Source organism: Triticum aestivum, chromosome 2D, assembly GCF_018294505.1.
Source record: "Triticum aestivum cultivar Chinese Spring chromosome 2D, IWGSC CS RefSeq v2.1, whole genome shotgun sequence".
NCBI lineage: Eukaryota > Viridiplantae > Streptophyta > Magnoliopsida > Poales > Poaceae > Triticum > Triticum aestivum.
In genome coordinates, this window is record NC_057799.1 from 235480417 (window position 1) to 235500541 (window position 20125).

Sequence of the window (20125 nt, forward strand, 5' to 3'; positions counted from 1 at the left end):
ATGCCATCAAAAATGCTCATGAAGAATTCATCACCAGAACGGATCCTCACACTCAAATGCTTCGTGCCATGTTTGCTGGTTTCAGAAGCCTTCGTAAAGAAAGTTCTATGTAACTCACTGATCGAATGACGAATATTGTCGAAAGACTTCATCAGTGGGGAGTAACAGATATCTTCGATAGAGATGTGGTCAACAAGCTGCTGAGTGCTCTTGATGCAACCTTCGATCCAATAATAGTTGAAATCAAGGAAAGACCAGACTATGAAGAACTCCACTACGTCAAGATCATGATGTTGCTATCCATTCACGAAGAAAAGATGGAACTTGAAAATGGAGATCAAGAATCTTCTTCAGAAGGTGAAGGAGAAATTCTTTCACACTATGGCAGCTCAAAGAAGAAGAAGTCGAGAATCAACACACCATCACAAAGGAACTTGAAATGCTCACAGAAAGACTAAGTGATCTCAGAAGACAAAATCTATGCTTCACAAATGATGATGAATCTGACTTGCCTGAATCTTCAAGAAAGTTACCTTCGAAAGAAATGAAGTGCTTCAAGTGCAAACAATTCGGTCACCTCATAGCAGATTGTCCATGCTGGGAAGGAAAACCTAGCAACCGATGGAAATATCTTCACAATGGATTCACTCGAATGAATCGTCATACTAAGCTCTCAAAGAAAAATGAATCTTCCTCATCCTCTTCGACGAGACCAGTCACTGACGTGCAAGCCAAAGCAACCATCGAATCAAATATGAAGATATCACAGCTGAACAAAGTATGTGCTAAAATGAAAATAGAATCTGAAGATGAGACATCTGAATCAGAATCAGATGATGAAGAACTTCACAGAAGGATAGGAAGAAGCAATGCCTTTGTTGCCTATGAATCATCTGAGAAATCACTCGAATCAGACACTGATGATGATGCTTCAAGTGATGATGAACCAATCGCTTTCTGCCTCATGGCAAAGACCTCTAAGGATCAGGTATCAGCAAAACACCAAAAATCCATGAATGGATACTCTCTTGAATACATTGCCTATGCTAAACTTGTTAAGATTGCAAAATCTCAACAAGATGAGCTTGAAATGCTTGAGAAAAATCTTAGAAAAACCTAAGGATTACTAGTCGAAGAGATGGACAAGAATCAAAAGTTGATCGAAGAGCATGATGCTTTTTCTTCAACTATTGATGATCTTTCCAACCGATATGACACTTGCAGTCGACTACGAGAGTTTATCAGATGAACTCCTTAACAGGAATCAAGAACTCGAGTCATTGAAAGAGTCTCATAACATGCTTGCGAAAGAAAAAGCTTTTCTCTTCGCCAAACAATCTATTCGACTTCCTGATGATTTTGTGCCTCCTTGCTTAAAATGCCTAGAACGTAGCAATGCTAATTCAAATTCTGAAATATCTAATGTTGTCATCGAGAATATTGCAACTACAACGAATGAAAATTCTAACCCCTCTTCTGAGGAATATGTTGCTATTACTGATGAAAATTGCAGGTTAAAGAACTTGCTTGAGACAGGAATGCTAAGGAACCTAAAAGGGCATCAAACTCTCTGTGATGTGCTTAAGAAGTCTATACTGCACAAAAACCCTCGAAAGGAAGGACTGGGTTTTGAAAGGAAACTTAACGTCGATGGAACCTACTGGACTCCCGAGCAATATCCTCGAACGAGTTGGATTCTTTCTAAAAGTAAAACTCTCGAACCTGCAATTCTGTCTGGATATGACACTCCCATTACTGTTGTTTTTGACGAGTCAGATGACTCAAACTACAAATTCTTCAAGCAACAGAATGGCAATGTTTTCGCTCGATGTGATGGGACTAACTGCAGGTCTGGTTCACCCAAGAAGCAAATCTGGGTGAAGAAGTGCATCATTGAAAATTTATCTGTCACTGCTAACTTGAACATGCAGAGTAATTATCTTCGAGGAAATGATTATCATTCGCAGGTTGACGCAGGAAGTTCCTCGAATGGGCATCGGTCAAACCTTCGACATTAGGAGTACATGTGTGCCTCATCGAATCATTATGCTCATGTCTCTAGAAATAATTTCAATGTGTATTCTTATGATTACTCTCGTAGTACACAGGTGAACTACAGAAATCATCGAAGGAATGTCCCTGCTCAGACAAGACAAGTGAAATTCTCGTCGCCCACGCAAGTGTGGATTGCGCAAAAGAACTAACCCCTCTTGCAGGATTTCTCTCAGGGATTCCAATCGCCTAGTCTTAAGCCCTGAGAACTATTGTTGGTGCTTGTGTTTATTTGCTTTCTTTCATATGTATGTCTTCGTTTCGTCGTGTTGTGTTTCGTCCGTTGAACAACTCACTCATAGCTCCATGTGTTTGTGTTTCCTCGTTTGGCTAGTGTTTTGTTTCGGACCCTTTTATCCCTCTATTCTTTTTCATCTAAATCTTTGATGTCCGTCATAAGCATGCAATTTGATCTAAAGAAAATTTCTTTTCGACGTCCTTGGTCGCGAAAGAAATCAACTTCGAACCTTATCCGCTTTTGGCGTTTGCCCTTCTTCAAACCTTTCGGTCTCCCGCTCAGTTTCCGAGTTTCTCGCTGAAAACGGTTGCCACGTGCCCACGATCTCCACGATCGTGATCGTGCCCGTCGAATACGGAACGTCCCGCATCTGTGGGCCGTGGATTTCGAAGAGGTGGTTCTGCTCGCTAGCTATAAATACCCCTCCCGGTGTCTTCTTCCTCATTTGTTCCTCAAACCAACCCTCGTCCGCTCTCCTCCCGAGCCCGTGCTCGAAGCGACTCCGGCGAGGTGCCTTGCCGTGCAACTCCGGTGAAGTCTCGTCGCAGTTGATCACGCTGGTGCGGTATACTTCCCTCCCGCACTGCCGTAGCTGTTCCAAGTAGCCAAGTTAGGGCACGTGGATCTTGAACTGTTCCTCTCCTCATCTCTGTTCTTAGGGCAGTTCATCCAGTGGTTATTTTCTTTCATTTATTTCACTGCGGTAGATCTTTAGGATTCACTAAGTTTCAACTGGTATGGTTTGTAGATCTTCCTCGTACTAGTTCTTGATCTAGGGTTCATGCATGCCTATCCAAAAGATTAGATAGACTTTACTCTGCCTTGTACTTGCTATGGCTAGTTTAAAATCTATCGAGGATATCTTTCTCTAAGTCAATCATGGATTCCCTTGTTTCTTCCAAAAACATCAATTTTCGTTCAAAACACCTTCTGTGCATGTTTATGACCCTACCCCATTTTCCCTCGTATTATCCTTTTCACAGGTTGGTCATGGCACAGAGTTTGGAAGAGCATTCTGGTTCTGAAGGAGAATTGCCTCAGCATCCACCTTTGTCTGAACGAATGAGATTGACAGGAGGAGGAAAATCTTCAAAGCCTCCCAAAGCTCCGAAGAAGAAACCCGAGTCTGAACCCGAAGAAGAAAGTGATGAAATTCCCTCGGCTCACAGTCAGCCCGAGGATGAATTGGTCACTGGCGCCCTAATCCTTTTCTTCGATGGAAATCCTAAAAAGGGTGGTCGTGGCAGAGAGAAGAAAAACAACAGCTGAAATGTCTGATCCAGAAGGTTACAAAACTCCACCTAGGTTGAAACAACAACTGAACGCAACAATAGGCTGCAAAGATTCGCCGCCACTGGGCAAAGAAATGGTTCAATCATAAAAGTATCAGATCCTGTTTGCCTTCACACCACCGTGGAATGACTGCATTGCTGAAAATTGCCTTGGCCCAGATGATGAAAAAGTCAGACCGCCTCCGGCTTCAAATGCTCATCCTGACTCCCTCAAAACCATCGCTGATTTTCCCAATGAAGTGGCTAAAGGGCAAAGGCCAAAGCCAAGCGTGAAGCTAGGCAAGCGAAGAAAAATCAAGTCGAGGCTCAAAACGTTGCGCTAACTCAGCAAGACGTCCAGAAGAAGAAGGATCGTGCCTCTGCTCGAAAGGAAAGCAAGACCGGGAAATTTGTTTCCCCTCGTGCTCCCCAAAAGAAAACCACCGTCAAGAAATCCAAGAAGGTTGTTTCTGACTCGTCTGATGGGTCATCCAGTGAAAATGATGCTGATGAAATTCCTATGTATGATCAACGTGCCATTCTCAACAAGCCATACAAGACTCCATCACCAGTGAAAGTTTTGCCCTCTCCAAGGAGATCACCAAGGACTGCACCCATTCCTCTCACTGAGAAACCTTCGGATTCCGTTGCTCCCTCTGCGAAGAGAAAGCTGCAGACTGAAGGAAAAGCTGATGCATCTGCCAAGAAAGCCAACCCCAGTGTTCTTGCTTCCACAGAGAAACAGAAGTATGATTTCAATCTCATGATTGATGTGATTGAGTGCTGCTTACGATGCAAAATCTGATGATTTAAGCAGTCTGGGACTTCCTGATGATGTCACCAAAATGGTAACGAAACATTTCATCAAGCTGAGGAAAATTATCAAGAGGGTGAACCAGGCTGTCAAGGACAAGCAAGTTCTCGAGCAAATGAGGAAAGAGGCCAACACTGAAGCCGAAAGAAAGAATCTGAACAAAGAGATTGTTGAACTCACCAAGGCTCTCGATTGGCACTCGAGGTTGAAAATGGATGTATCTCAGTGTGTGATAAGAGAAACGAGATTGACCGCAAGGCAGATCTCGCTCGAAGAAGAATCAAAGAAGAAAAACGTCCGAAGGCTAAAGCAAGGGCCAGCAAACCGAAAGGAATCAATGACCGTCACCTTCAAACTGTTGTTGTTGATGCTCCACTTGACTCCATTGCTCCCTTGTAGCAAGTTCCTCCATCTCCATCTCACGAGAATGAACCAGCGCAGCAAGCTGATCACATGGAGGTTATCATTCCCCAGCTGAAGAACAACCTGATGTGGTTGATATTTTCCTAGAAAAGACTAATGAAGGAAATGCCTCGCCCGAGCAGCAAGCACCTGTTGATGAAGTTGGATGAGGAAATTGAAGTTGAGAAGGCAGATCCATCGCCTTCGAGAAATTTGCAAGCTGAGCCCTCCGAGTCAAATAAGGAGACTGAAAAGAATGAGGGGGAGCTAAATGTTTCCCGATACGAAACCACCCTGGTCACATCATCTGGTGCCCCTACCCAGATGGATGTTGATCCTACTCCTCGTTCCACTGTTCCACGATTGGAAGAGGAAGAAAGGAAATCTGAAGAGCCGATGGCTCACGATGAAGTTGCCCCACCAGTTGTTCCCCAAGCAATACTGTTTGGCAAGAATCGAATATTCAAGCACAAGATTCTGGATTTCGCTGAGCTCGAAAGTTTACCATGTTTTCATCACACCATCGAGCAAATTGAACTCGTCTTCCTGAAGAGTTTCCTGCGCTTCAATCATGGCTAGAATCGTGAAGTAATTCTTCAATTCTATGCCACTCTTTACATCTCAAGAGACCTTGCAAACTGCAATACTTGGATCCTCGAATGGATGACTGGAGAGGAAAAGATCAAATGCTCGGCTGATCAGTTTTTAGCATTGTTGAATCTTCCTCGGTGTGAATTTGATATGACTCGTGAACATAGGCTGCACTATTGGGATGTATCCGAAGCCCAACTTCATCTGCTGATGGACCCCAAACTTGTTGGTGATGAATGCATTGAAGCAAATCCAAAGAATCTGGCTTATGAGAACAAAGTGTTGTTTTATATTCTTTGCAACTCCCTCACGCCAACCAACATGCCAGAAACCATCAATGGCATCGTGGGAAATGCTCTTCTAGCCACTGCTCAGGGAATTCATTTTGACATTTCAAATCTTTTCATTCGCAACCTGGCCTATGCTGCTGATAGTCCCCAAGCTTTAAAGCCATATGCACCTTGGGTCATGTTTGCCATTGAGCAGCTCATCGAAAAAAACTTTCTTTGCCCTCATACTCCGAAAGTTTTCATGCCACCGGTTCATGACACACTCCAGATTGCGAAAGATATCAGCAACGGAATGATATCGATGGATGCAACTGGTTTTGCTTCTGCGCCTGCTTCTGCTCCGAAGTCAAGAAAGCAAAGGTTGAAATCCCTCGTGAAGAAAATCCGTCACTATATGAGATTTGTCTTCGCACTCAGCAAGCCCTGAAAAGCCATATCAAGCTCGATCAGAAAGTAAAGCTGGAAATGATGACCGAGTTGAATCTGCTTCACAGTTATGCTCGCCAAACTCTCCTGCATGAGAAGGAACAAAAGAAGCGCTCCTGGACCCTTCTGCGCAAGCATTATTCTCGCAAGCAACTTTCTGCAAAGGGTATCAAGAAAGAATATGATTATCTGGAGTTGTTTTAAGTTCCTCGCATCCGAAGGCAAACCCCAGTGCTTCCTCAGCGTTCTGCATCCACTGACCTGTTGTTTGTCGAACCAGATGATGATCACGAAGACACAGCTGGAACATTTATCTACAAGCCAGATGCACCTCACAAGGCTACTTCCGAAGCTGATCCCGAAGCCCATGCTGAAACTCCTGCTTCGGCCTCGACTATCGCTCGCTCTGCTTTGCCAAGCAATGCGAATTCTGATTCTGAGGATTCTTCGGACAAGTAGTTCCTCGTATGCATTCTCTTTCCTTTTTGACACTTGTTGACCAAAAGGGGGAGAAGAACGTCACCGAAGAATATCTGCGTTGCAAAGAAGAATGAGCTATATTTGTTGAAGTCATGTAGGCGTGAAGATTGATGTGAAGGAGTTAGCCCCTCAAAAATTATTGCTAACGTGAAGCAATTGGTTCGGAGTTTCTGTCTGAAGAAATTGACTGCAGCGAATGGAAGTCGAAGACAAAGTGAAGACGTAGCATTCATTTCGTTGTTCTTCTTTCGTTCATTTGAGTCATAGAACCTCCGTACTATTAAGAGCGGTATAGGTTCTCGAAGCTTAGATCCGATGTGATGCTTAGCCCAAACCTATGCGAGACAGAGAGAAATCTCTTTATGTTTCGAATGATTACCTGCTAGCTGTAGGCGTTGTTCTTCATGCTGCAGGAGATATCTTTCGAACTAGGGAGTTAGCATTACTTGTTCCGCAAGTAATGTTATCGTTGTGCTCAATTTCCGACCGTTGGACTCGTGTCGTTCGGCCATTGGCTGCTCCACATGTCCAATTTGGTATTTTCCCTTCAGGGAAGGCTGCGGCTATAAGTAGCCACCCCGCTCCAACGTTGTCCGTTGGCTGCTCCGCTTAAGATTTCGAGAAGATTGATTGAGCAACCCAGAGAGAAAAATCAAGAGCCCGAACTTAGATAGTGGTTGAGCATCACAATAGTTCGGAGTTAGAGTTCTTGTACCTATTACTCTTGAGAGCTGCGCACTCTCTAGACGGATAGGTGTCGGCTCGAGTGTTGAAGAGTTGTCTTCACCGAGCAAGATCTTCAGCAACCAAGAGTCATTGTGGTTCGCGAAGAGGGTCTGTTGAAGGTTTGGAGATCGCCGACAAGTATCTACCACGAGTGAAATCAACTGGAGTCTAATCAACTCCGAGTTGAAGGAGAATAGGACGAAGAGAGTTTATCTTCTGTGTTAAATCACAACCCCTCCAACCAGACGTAGTCCTTTGGCAGAAGGGCGAACTGGTCTACCAAATTCATCTGTCGCCATCGAGCACCACTGGTTCATTCTACTTTACTGCATTACCTTCGGCAGTTTACTTTCGTGCTCTGTGATGATAGTTTATCTGATCTACTCTGTCTGTTGCATATCATTCACTTCTGTCGACTCTGTCATTTTAATCAGTTATTGTTCGTTGCTCATCCTGTTGCATTCTCATCATTCTTTTGACTTTGTTATCATATAGTTTTTCTCCTCTGTGTTCATCCTGTTTAGACTGGTGTGCTCTCCCTGTGTCATTTTTATTCACTTTGTTACAGTATATGGCTGTCGCTCTCTTCCGGTTGCACGTGTTGACTTGTCTTCCCCATCACACGTGAGAGGGTGTGTTACAGTATATGTGGCACTAGCCCTTTCCATCAGTTCGGACTTTTGGTTGCGCTGGCTAGTGCATGAAGCTTAACACACTTCATCGGTGTTAAGTCTCATGCTTTTCTTTTGCAGTTCATGTCATGTTGTACCTCTGGCTACTACATGTGTTTGCTTGTTGCATTACTATCATTGTAGTCAAACCTGTGATATCTCAAGCCCGTACCATAATTGCTTCCTACGTCTATAGATATGCACCTCAGCATCGTGCTTGATTGAGTTCTTTTCTATCGTACCTTATTTCTGCTGCTGTGATTGGGTTCAAGTCAAAACATTCGCAAGAATTTTTTTTGAATCTCCCATTCACCCACTCCCCCCCCCCCTCCCTCTGGTCGATATACTCTCGGTCCTAACAGAAGGCACAAGCAAGAATGAAGCACTATGCTGATAAAAAGAGAAAGGAAAGAGCTTTTGTGGTGGGAGATATGGTTTACTTGAAATTACAGCCTTGCAGGCACGCATCTCTCAGTTTACACAGACACTTGAAACTGCATTCAAAGTTTTATGGCCCCTTTAAAATCCTGCAGAAAGTGGGTAATGCTGCTTACAAACTTCTACTGCCTGAAGGGTGCCAGCTGCACAACACTTTCCATGTAAGCCAGCTGAAACAACATCTGGGCAAGTTGTTCCTTCTAAACACTTGCCTCTGGTGGGACCTGATGGCTCCATCAAGATGGAACCAGAGGCTGTCTTGGAAAGGAAGCTCATCCCAAGGCCTCAAGGTAGTATAAGCATTCCAGTTGTGAGATGGCTAGTCAAGTGGGTCAACTTGCCCCCAGGAGCAGCTACTTGGGAGGACTCAGCTTTTATCCAAGTGTTTCCCTCCTTTCAAGCTTGAGGACAAGCTGAAACTCAATTGGGGGGTATTGTCAGGCTGTAGAAGTGTGCCATGGTGACTATGTAGTAACCTTCCCCTGTTTCTTCATGCCAGATCTAGTTTGGATCGTCGATTGCCCATCCAGTGGCTCTCCCTTGATGATAACGGTTCCCCACTGGTGCCACTGCTTGCCCGTTGATGCTTCATCCTACGGCTCCTACCCTTCGACCCATTGTTGTTTGCTTTCCGACAAGCGCATGTGTGCAGTGTTGCTTTTCTTCAGTCTTTGTGTTGTAATGGCTATAAAGCCTCTCCTCTTTCTCCATTTTGCACACGCTGAATGTAATCAGGTATAAACCGTAGCCGCCGGTGGCGTGCTTCTCCTACTTTCCCCTTTTGCAAGGAATACAAACCCTAGCTTGATTTCCCCCCAAATTCTCTCTGAAATGCTCGGTTGATTGCTAAATTCAGTTAAGTCTAGTCCAGGTCTTGACACAATGAAATATTGATTCTCCTATGCATAAAATTTGTAGCTGACATTTTTTCCATGTGATAGAGTTCATACAAAAAAACCAAGGGGGCTTCAGAAGGCTCTCAAAGGGTCAAGTTTCAAGAAGCAAAAACAGGTTACACTTATAGAGTTGTATAACTTAAGAGCAACTCCATCGCATAATTCAAAATCCGACTATCAAGAATATCTGCTGTACTGAAGGAGTAAAAAGGCTTTTAAAACACAGAACCTCAGATCCTCTTTTATCATGTAATAATGAGAACACCTCAAGGATATTGGTCTATTGCATGCTTTGCTACAATTCAGAAAGTGTTATTCTATTTGATACAAGGACGAACAAGCTGATGTAATTATTGACTAGTAAAGAACATACTTGCTCCAAGCTGGAAATTCCGTATCCAGTATATGATGAAGAAAGTAATGGTTGAACCAGTGACCATTTCTCAACCTCCAACGCAAGTGACAATGGTTCCAAGTAACTGTTAGGTTTTCGAAATGGATTAGTGCTATAGAATCAAACTTAATTGTTATATAAATAATCAAATAAAACAGATAAGTTTTGCATTATGATAATATATTTCTGAAAGCGTGTTATGATCAATTTGTTTCATCGGTCCACCACCACCTCCTTGAACATGCATAAATTTGCTGACACCTTGCCGTGGTTTTGAGGCTGTCTCACTTTGAAAGATTTCTGTTCTCTGGGACCAAAACAAATTCTAATAATTATCTTTGGTTAGACTGACAGGGCATTAGGCATAAACCCCATACCACTTGTGATGCTTGGAATTTCTAGCACCTTGAGCAACACATATTTTGCCTTAAAAGTTGGGACGAGGTCAGCATTGTAAAGAGTGTTTTTAGTTGACAGAAGGCAGCATTTAGATAACGCAAGGCCAGATATAAGAAAAAACAAGAGATAAGTAAAGGATGCTAAACTTATTGAAGCATAAAAATGACCAAATGAAGACATACTTTAACAGAAGCTTGCCCATTACATGCAGTAGTTAAGTTGAGGGCACAGTTATCAGAGATGATGATTAATATGCTAAAATAAACTACTTGCAAATAAAAAATTTGTTTTAAGTCAGCAGTACAACAAATAATGGGGCAAATACAATTTAGCATAACATGGCTATGCTTGGTGTCAGCCTTTGATGGACAGCATGTGCCAGTAACAATTAAGAAAACAGAATCATAAATTTATCACTGCCAAGACTAACAGAGGTGAACATAGTAGAACACAAGGAAGAAAGAAAGTTACAAGAATAATGTTTTCAATTATAAGCATGTATCATCGATTAACAATTGGCATGGAGCCAATCATAAAATGCATAACTGCAACATGACCCTGGATGGTACCCTATACCCAATGATTGTGTTAGAAATATCTCTGCTTGTAATGACCTACCCCCTTGGGCCAACAAAATGGAAGAATCTACTACTGACCTAACCCTACTACTGAAAAGTAGATAAAAGTAAACGACAATATTCTTCTATGCTTTATTGAGGGGTCGGCCCCTTGTATCGTAGACAAGACATGACCAACAAGCCGGTAAATCTATTGATCTATTCAAACTCTAATACAATCTTTAAACTGACTGGACTCTTTCCTAATAAAGATGCTTAATCAACTAGGACTCTAATTAAGGGATAAGACTCCATGTTTGATGGACTGGTCCACATAGCATCTCTCCCTTCCTTGAAAAACAGCTTGTCCGCAAGCTGTAGGTTGTCAATTGCCTCCCAGGGGATCTTGGCCTCTGATGTAGGGGTGGGCATAAAAACCGATGAACCGAACACCAAACCGAAGCCGAAACTGACAAAACCGAATTTTCAGTTTTTATAATTAGTGTAAATAATTTCGGTTTTTACTTCCAAAAGCCGAAGTAAGTTCGGTTGATTCAATATTTATCTCGGTTAGCCGAAATCATGCCGAACTATACCTAAGACAGAACACAGACTAACGTGGAACACTCACCCAGATCGAAGGAACGTCGCTCTCCACTTCTCCCGTACCCAAACCACTTCGCTACCATCAAAGCCATGGCCCACTAACACATGTGCGACCAGCAGAAACTAGGACGCCACTTTTTTGGATCGTGGGCTGGGCACTTATATGAAACTGCCCCCTTGCTTGAAACTGCCCACGTACGAGAATGCAAATAGCCAATCGGAAACTTTAGTCCAACCTCGCGTCGCTGAGGAGATAAGGCGGGGACTTCCTGCTATACATAAGAGGTTGCTCTCAGCAGATTTGGTAAAGGCAAGGTCTGTCCGGTAGAAACCGAAATCACACCAAATAAGTTGGTTAACCAAACTTTCGGTTAGTTATTTTCAATTCCCATTTTCCGTTTCTAGCTTAGCTAACCGAATTTGAAATAAACAGAATGATAGAAACCGAATTTGAAAATACCAAATGCCCACCCCTACTCTGATGACTATGACCAGATGTGCAACTATCTTGGTCGTAGTCACCAGCCGCGATTAAGAATAGTCGCGCACACCGGTGACCCCAAACATAAATCTCATCGCTGTTGAAGCAAAGGTCCTGACGACGACATTCTACTACCTCAGCTGGAGTGAGGCGCCGAACCAGCCGTGGCAGGGTTGGCTCTGCAGTGGTCGACGGAAAAACAGGTGCTAGTGGCGGTGGCGGGGAAGGTATTGTAGTTGCATTGACCACAGGAAGATCGGAGGGGCACAAGGGCCCTGTAGAACCAGAAGCCTGGTTGGTGATGTTGTTGGAGGGAAATGCCACTGCTCATAGGCCTTCGCAAAGGAGATAGCGGTGTGGAGGTCAGGTGGACGCTGAAGCTCGACATCAATGCAAAGACCCTTGGGCGGCCCTGTTGTGTATGGAAACCGTTGTTGGGACGGTGTTAATGGCACATTGTTGCAGCACATGAGCGCTGTTAAGCTTCATGCACTAGGCAACGCAAACAAAAGCCCGAACTGATGGAAAGGGCTAGGCAATCCACATATGCACTTCAATACCCCCTCTCATGTGCGAAGCGGGAAATCACCGAGGATAAAGGTGCAAAATCTTGTGACAAGCAAGGTGAGGAAACCATGGGAGATGGCGGCGGCAGATCTGCAACAAGCGCTAGAAACCTGCTGGTGTAGTCTGCACCCGAGGAAGTGAATAGCAGACGTGCCAACTCGCCCAAGGGATTGGCGTGGAGTGACGGACCAAACTAAGCGTGGCAAGCTTCCTTGAACCACTTCCATGCCGGCATGCCGAATTCGTGCTTGAGCTGTAAGTACAAGAACTGAGTGTCGTCGGTGAGGTGGTAGGCTGCAGTCCAGACCTTGTTAGCCTAGTCTATGCATTGTCCATGAAAAAACTGCTCGCACCTATTGAGCCAACCAAGTGGATTGACTAAACCGTCATATGTCAGGAAGTCAAGCTTGCGGAAATGAGGCACGCCTGAACCAAAATCTGGTCTGAGGTGATTGTTAGGTAGGGGCGGAAGGGAGCTTATGGGCGGGGTTGATCCATAGATGGGTATCCATGATCTAAAATCCTCTGGATGTGCATGGAGAATGTGATGGTTATGGCTAGCCAAGACGCCACCGGATAAGCCATAGAGTGCTTTCTCTATACAAGTTCATGACTCAGTTCGGGCCTACTTCTCCACTGCCATGATGACAATTGTGGGTGACGGTAACTCTACTTCATTCTGAACCGATAATTGGCTAGTAGGGAGATGGAGGCCCATTGCTGGCTTGGCCCCTAATCTTTTTGCTCTACTCCCTAAGCGAACCATACTGTGAAAGAGGTTGCTGGTGACCTCACGATTGCAGCCCTGGGTGAGTTCATAGACATTTGGGAGTTGATGCAAGTTGTGCAGCAACAACCGGATGTGCAAGATGAACGCCGCTGAAACCGGATGTGCAAGATGAACACCGCTGAAAATTCAGAGTCTGGCCAGTTCTCAACCAGTTCGGCATAAGGCCTTATTCCATGGGGTTGTTTATTTTGAGCCATGGAAGCTTATTTGGAAGTCTTGGGCGCCAAAGCAGTGTTGGTTTTTCCTCTGGTTTGCGCTTTACAATAGATGTTGGACTACCAACAGATTAGTGTGAAGGGGTTTAACCCACCCGAGCCAATGCCCTATTTGTGATCAAGAGCCAACAGCTTTTAACAAACTGTGTCTTCTCTAGACAAGTTTGGTGCATGGTACTTCCCTTCCTGTTGCTAGACAAGGCACACTTAGCACTTCTTTTTCCTCGCCTTATAATGAACTTGTTTTCTGCCGGTCAGCTTACCAACTCTGGTTGTCACGTCATTCTTGACGTTGACTCTTGTACTCATCAGGATCGGCGCACGTGTACCATGGTTGGGGCTGGCCCTCGCCGCTGCGATTCTCAGTGGCTTTGGGAGTTAGACTGGCTTCACATTTCTTCCTCTTGCCACCACTATCGCCAGTCCCTCTGCTACCGGCGCTTCAGCTACCGGCTCCTTCCATCAGTGGCATCATCTACTCGGTCATCTTTGTGGTTCTCGGCAGGGTCTGCCTCAGGAGATGTCTCTTTAAAGTGTCAGGGTTGTAGGCTTGGCAAACAGATTCAGCTACCTTATCATACTAGTGAGTTAGTGTCTCGGCGTCCTTTTGATTTAGTTCATTCCGATGTAGGGGTCCGGCTCCCTTTGCTTCGAAAGGGGCCCATCGATAGCATATCATTTTCTATAGATGATTTCTCTCGCTACACTTGGCTGTATATTATGTCTTCTCGCAGTGAGGTTCTTTCTATACATAAGTGTTTTGTTGCCCAGTTCTCTATGCCTATTCATGTGTTTCATGCTGACTCTGCTGGAGAGTATATCTCCAAGATGTTGTGTGTTGTACTGTTGTCCTTGCTGAGCAAGGTACTCTTGCTCGGCTTTCTTGTCCTGGTGCTCATGCCCAGAATGGTGTGACCGAGTGTAAACATCATCATCTTCTTGAGACAGCTCGTGCGTTCATGATCATTGCCTCTCTTCCGCCTCACTTTTGGGCCGAGGTTATTTCCATTTCTACCTATCCCGACATCACTATTCAGCTTTCCACTGCTTTGCAGGGTGGGTTTCTTTCGGGCGCCCTTTTGATCGTTCTCCTGATTATTCAGCGCTTTGTTTGTTTGGTTGTGTCTAGGTTCTTCTTCTGAACGGACCAAACTGTCCACTCAGTCTGTCAAGTGTGTCTTCTTAGGATACAATGGTGAGCATCTGCTGTTGGGATCCTATCGGTCGTCACATGCGTATTTCTCCAGATGTGACTTCTGATGAGTCTCGTCCCTTCTACCTGCATCCATCTTCCTTAACCTTTTCAGTGAAGGATATCTCTTTCCTCACTTTTTCCGACACACCTATCACTCCTGTTGAGCCCTTGTTTACCCATCTCACTACTGCTTCTCAGACCGTTGAAGATCTGCCACACCCATCTCCTATGGTTTCCTCACCTTGCTTATCACAGGATTTTGCACCTTCATCCCCAATGGCTTCCTCGGCTCCATCACCCGAGTATCCCAGTGGTTCCTCCTTGTATTCTTCCATCTTTTACTCACTGTTATACTCGTCGCCGCCTATTGTGGATGAGTCTACTGGTGCGCCATCTACTTTTGATGTGTCATCTTCCTCGTCAAAGCCTACTTATGACTCACGTGCTCGTCTACTCCCTCATGTTTGACCGCCTTGGTTTTTCTAGCATCGACGCTGCTGTTCTTGAGCCAGCTTCTTATTGTGATGTTGTTCATCCTAAATGGCAGCTTGCGATGGCAAAGGAGATTGCTACTCTTGAGCGCACCGGCACGTGGGATCTTGTTTCTCTTCCTCCTGGAGTTTGCCCATCACTTGTAAGTGGGTCTACAAGGTTAAGACTCACTCTGACGGTTCTCTTGAGCGCTACAAAGCTCGTCTTGTGGCTCGTGGCTTTCAGGAGCTCGTGATTATGATGGGACTTCCGCTCATGTGGCCCATATGACCACTGTTCGCAGACTTCTTGATGTGGCCTCTATTCGCCATTGGTCTGTATCTCAGCTTGAAGTTAAGAATGCCATTTTCTTAACGGTGAGTTGCGTGAGGAGGTTTACATGCAGCCACTACCTATTCTGTTCCTAATGGCATGGTTTGTCATCTTCGTTGCTCCCTCTATGGCCTTAAGCAAGCCCCTCGTGCATAGTTTGAGCGTTTCGCCTTTGTGGTGATTGTCGCTGGTGTTTTGGCGAGCGCTCATGATCCTGCGTTGTTTGTCCAGCTTTCTCCTCGTGATCAAACTCTTCTTCTATATGTTGATGACATGATCATCACTGGCAATGACCTTGAGTACATTGCCTTTGTAAAGGCGCGTCTTAGTGAGCAGTCTCTTATGGCTGTCTTGACCCTCTTTGCTACTTCCTTGGGATTAAGGTTTCCTCTACCTCTGATGGCTTCTTTATTTCCCAAGAGAAGTATGTGTAGGATCTTCTTGCTCGTGCCGCTCTTACCGATGAGTGCACTGTTGACTCCCATGGAGCTCAAAGTTCACCTCGGTGCTTTTGATGGTGATCCCTTGTCTAATCTGACACATCAGCTTGTGGGGAGCCTTTGTCTATTTAGCTACCACTCGTTCGGATATCTCCTATCTTCTCCATATTTTGAGTCAGTCTATTGCAGCTCCCGGTATGGTTAACTATAATCCCTTCTTCGTGTTCTACAATGTCTTCGTGGCACGATCTCTCACAGTCTTTTCTTTCCCCGCTCCAGTTCGGTACAGCTTCGGGCCTATTCTGATGCTACATGGGCTAGTGATCCCTCAGATCGCCGTTCACTTTCTGCTTATTGTGTTTTTGTTGGTGGTTCTCTCACCTGGAAGACGAAGAAACAGATCACAGTTTCCCATTCGAGTGCGGAGTTTGAGTTGTGAGCTGTGGCCCTTTTGACGGCGGTGACTTGGTTACGGTGGTTACTTCAGGAGTTTGGTGTGTGTTACTACACCTACTGCACTCTTGTCTGACAGTACAGGTGTTGTCAATATTATGTGCGACCATGTGAGGCATGAGCTCACCAAGCATATTGGTGTTGATGCTTCTCTTCAGTATGTGCCTTCCAAGTTATGTCCTTCCAAGTTACAATTGGCAGATTTTTTACGAAGGCCCAAACTAGAGCATGCATGGATTTTATCGCTCCGAACTCAGTGTTGTGGATCCGCCCTGTGTTTGAGGGGCGGTGTTAGAGTTATATTATGTTCCATGTATAGCATGTGTATTTTCCCCATTGTATGAGGGGTTTCCTGCGTATTTACCACCTTTCTTTGGCACAACAACACCCACCCTGCATTATATTAAAAACAATGGGGCACATCCTGCCCCGCAAAACATTACATTGTCAGAGACTTGAAAGTCCCAGAAAACTAAAGCAAGCTTATACATGATCCTGAAAATACACGTGTACACACTCCTAATAGGATAAATGTTGAGGATATCACTTATCATTAGCATTTCATTCCGCTGGGGATTAGAGATTAATTGAGATCAGTCGATTAATCGATTTTATCTGCTGACTACTAATCGGCCTGTTTTTGCTTGGGATTCCTAAGTTCCAAGCACTAATAAGGTAAAAATGAAAACAACCATCACTGTGCTCTATGCTTTTAAATAGGACAACACTACATCAATGCATAACTACATATTACATGTCAAACAATGAGTCAATGACAAATAGAATAGGACAACACTACATCAATGCATAACTACATATTACATGTCAAACAATGACAAATAGAATAGGACAACACTACAACACATGTCCTATCGAACGGGGGATGAAGTGTGATGTGCGGGAGGCTACCGAAGAGGAGCCCTATTTTGGGATTTCTAACCACATGGCCCAGCCTGATTAATCGCTAGATTCCCGATTAGTCGCTTGTCAGAGCGATAAATCGGCCCAAATGATAAATAGCAAAGATAAGGTATAATCTTAGCGACCACCCACCGATAAGCAATAAATAGGTGAGTTGGACGATATTTTGAATACTAACACGTGTCTTGGATAACTTCACCGCTTGCCACAACTCCACAGCTTGCCACGATACATGCACACGCGTCTGCTGACGAGCTCCTCGGACCAACTCCAAGAGCGGGCTCGAACGATGGCCACCACCAGCTGGAGAAAGCATCTTGCAGACAGAAGGGCCTCCACTAGATCCGATTGGATATTGGAGGTTGCAGAAGTTGTTGATGCCTGAGAAGATGGGGATGCTCATGCACCAGCTGACGACAGTGTTGGACATGTAGAATACTGATGAAAGAGTTGAATGAGAAGGAAAAAAACACTTGCTAGCGATCTGGGAGACACCCCTGAAATGGGCAGTGGATGTCGAATGCAACGCCGTTCAATACTAAGAGCCACGCCAGCCAAATGCTCAGATCCGAAACCCAGAAAGGGGCCTCCACTTATGGAGGTTGAAGAGATCTCGAGCAGGAGACTAGCAAGAGACACGGCAGGGATAGTCTTATGGAGATGCATAGATAGCACAACGAAAGCATCACCCCCGCAAAGAAGATCAGATGGCAAAGATTGCAAGAAAACACGAGCACCTGACCTGATCTGGCCTGAACAGATTACTGGACACCCATCTGTGAAGCACCACAAGCAGAATCTGGACATCGGAAGAGAAGGATGGGGCTAAGCTAACCCAGTGCACTAAACAAATGGAACCAGCGGGGGCATGGGAAATTGTTGAAAGGGAGAGACCACGACTTGCCGACGGCAAACCCAACTCTCCAAAATTCAACCGCAAGGCAGGGATTGAAGGAGGGTTAGATCCGGCAAAGACAGTATAAGGGAGGTTATTTGAGAGGGCTACAACCAAACGTACCATGGAAAGGCCGAAACTGAGGATAACCACGGTGGCTGCAATGCCATGGACGTCAGAGAAACGAGCTCGAAGGTGCCTCCAAACCACCGAGAGGAAGCCCAAACTAATCATAAAGGATGCAAACCAAGTGGATCTACAAAGGGGAGGGTGGCACCGAGCTCCTCTCCCCTCCTTCTCCAGCGAGACAAACCGGCGAAGGAGAAAGGGAGAAGAGGCGATGGGGGAGCGGAGGTGGAAGACCGGAACAGAGGACTTGAGGAGAGAGAAAGAAAAGAAGAGAATGAAAGCGTCATGGAGTTGTTTACATATTTACCACCTGTACATGTACTATATATATTAGCCCTTGGCCCCAATGGAATACAAGTTGCTATTTCCCTAACAATGGTATCCTTTGGAGGAAAACAATGCTATGATCAAATATTTAATGAAACTATATAGCTAATAAGAGTGGCTGACTCTGCGTGAGACTTAAAAAGTAAAGCAACTTACTCAGTTGCTAAGAGCCCATCTGCCAAACCACCAATGAAAATCACCTGACGGGTAAAATCACCAGTCCTGAACGCAACCTGAAAAAGGGATGTAAAATTATCACACAAACGCTGCAACAATAACAATAAACATAAAACAATTCATGAAGAGAATTTGTAGATGGAATCATGCAAACCACAATATGATGAGGGGTATCGAGAAATCAAAATAATATTAACAATTCATGAAGAGAATTTTTCGATGGAATAATGCAAACCATAAGATGACGAGGGGTATCGAGAAATCAAAATAATATTCTTTTTTTTAAATCCCAGATAATATAATAGAAAATAAATAATGGACATGTGTATATGCTAAAAAGGTAAAGGCTTCTAAGAGATTTCAAGTAGACACTGCCAGATGTAAAAAGTTCCTGTGCTTGAAAAAATCTACTATGTCATATGTTTACGACCAATCCTTTGTACACTATCATACCTCTTTTGTATAGGATAACTATCAGTTATGTTCTCAGAGAAAATACAGAGCATTGTACTGAAATGATAATCTGACCATTACATATTTTTAACAACAACAAAGCCTTTAGTCCCAAATAAATTGGGGTAGGCTAAAGCTGAAACCCATAAGACATAAGCCGGAGAAAACAAGAAAAGGACATGCATAAAGGGTCTACATTGTATATTGAGTAGGCTTTCTTCCACAAGAAATGGCAGACACTAATGGACAAATCAACAAAAGGCATGACCATGCAATATCAACAAAGGAATTAGGGCATCTCCAACGTGGACCCCTACTCCGGCCTCAAATGTCCGGACCGGATTGTCCAGACACTTTGAAGCCTCCGACACGGACCGTCAAGACGTCTTAAATCCCCCAGCCCGGCCCAAATCGAAGGGCGGAGTAGGGGAGTCCGGACATATGCCACGTCGGATCTAACAGTCCGAACCCACCGATTATGGCCGCGTATCGCCGCCCCGCTTCCCAACGGGATTTCCCGCCGTCGCGTCGCCTTCCCAAAGCGATTTCCCTCCCGCACCCTCCACTTCCAGACATGGTTTCACTCCCCTTAAAACTGGATGTCGCTCCACTCCCCTCGCCCCCCAGTCTCTTTGAAAGCCGCCATGGCGCCCCGCAACCATCACAATGTCAATCTCTTCATGTGTCCATCATGCCGAAGCCAAGGGAGTGTGAGCCTACACAAAGGCATGTGCCGCCCATCACGACACCCGTGGCGCTCGCCGCCCATCATCTAGCCTACGCCGAGTATGAGAAGTGCAAAGTTCGTGATGCTCTCGATCGGGCGGAGCGGCACGAGACGGTCACTTAGGGAGAACTGCCACAACACCCACTTATATGCCGCAGAGGAGCCTGTTGCCGCTCCCACGCCAGTCACCGCTCCAGCCACCTCCAATGATGCCCTCTCCGATGTGTCCGAGGAGGTAGCTTCCATGGCTTTGGACGTGATGATAATTGATTAGTCATAGTTTATTTTACTATCTATTTG

At 44.8% G+C, this 20125-nt stretch overlaps 1 protein-coding gene across 2 annotated transcripts in view; it reads right to left on the reverse strand.

The window, feature by feature from the left end:
• The window catches only part of LOC123052648 (UPF0613 protein PB24D3.06c), a 48838-nt gene that overhangs the window by 27592 nt on the left and 1121 nt on the right, over positions 1–20125 (reverse strand). For both annotated transcript variants that reach the window (XM_044475951.1, XM_044475952.1), the window contains 2 exons: positions 18625–18701; positions 9669–9774 (listed from right to left, as the gene is read on the reverse strand). In XM_044475951.1, the coding sequence (XP_044331886.1) occupies positions 9669–9774; positions 18625–18701 (183 nt within the window). The remainder of the gene's footprint in view (positions 1–9668; positions 9775–18624; positions 18702–20125) is intronic.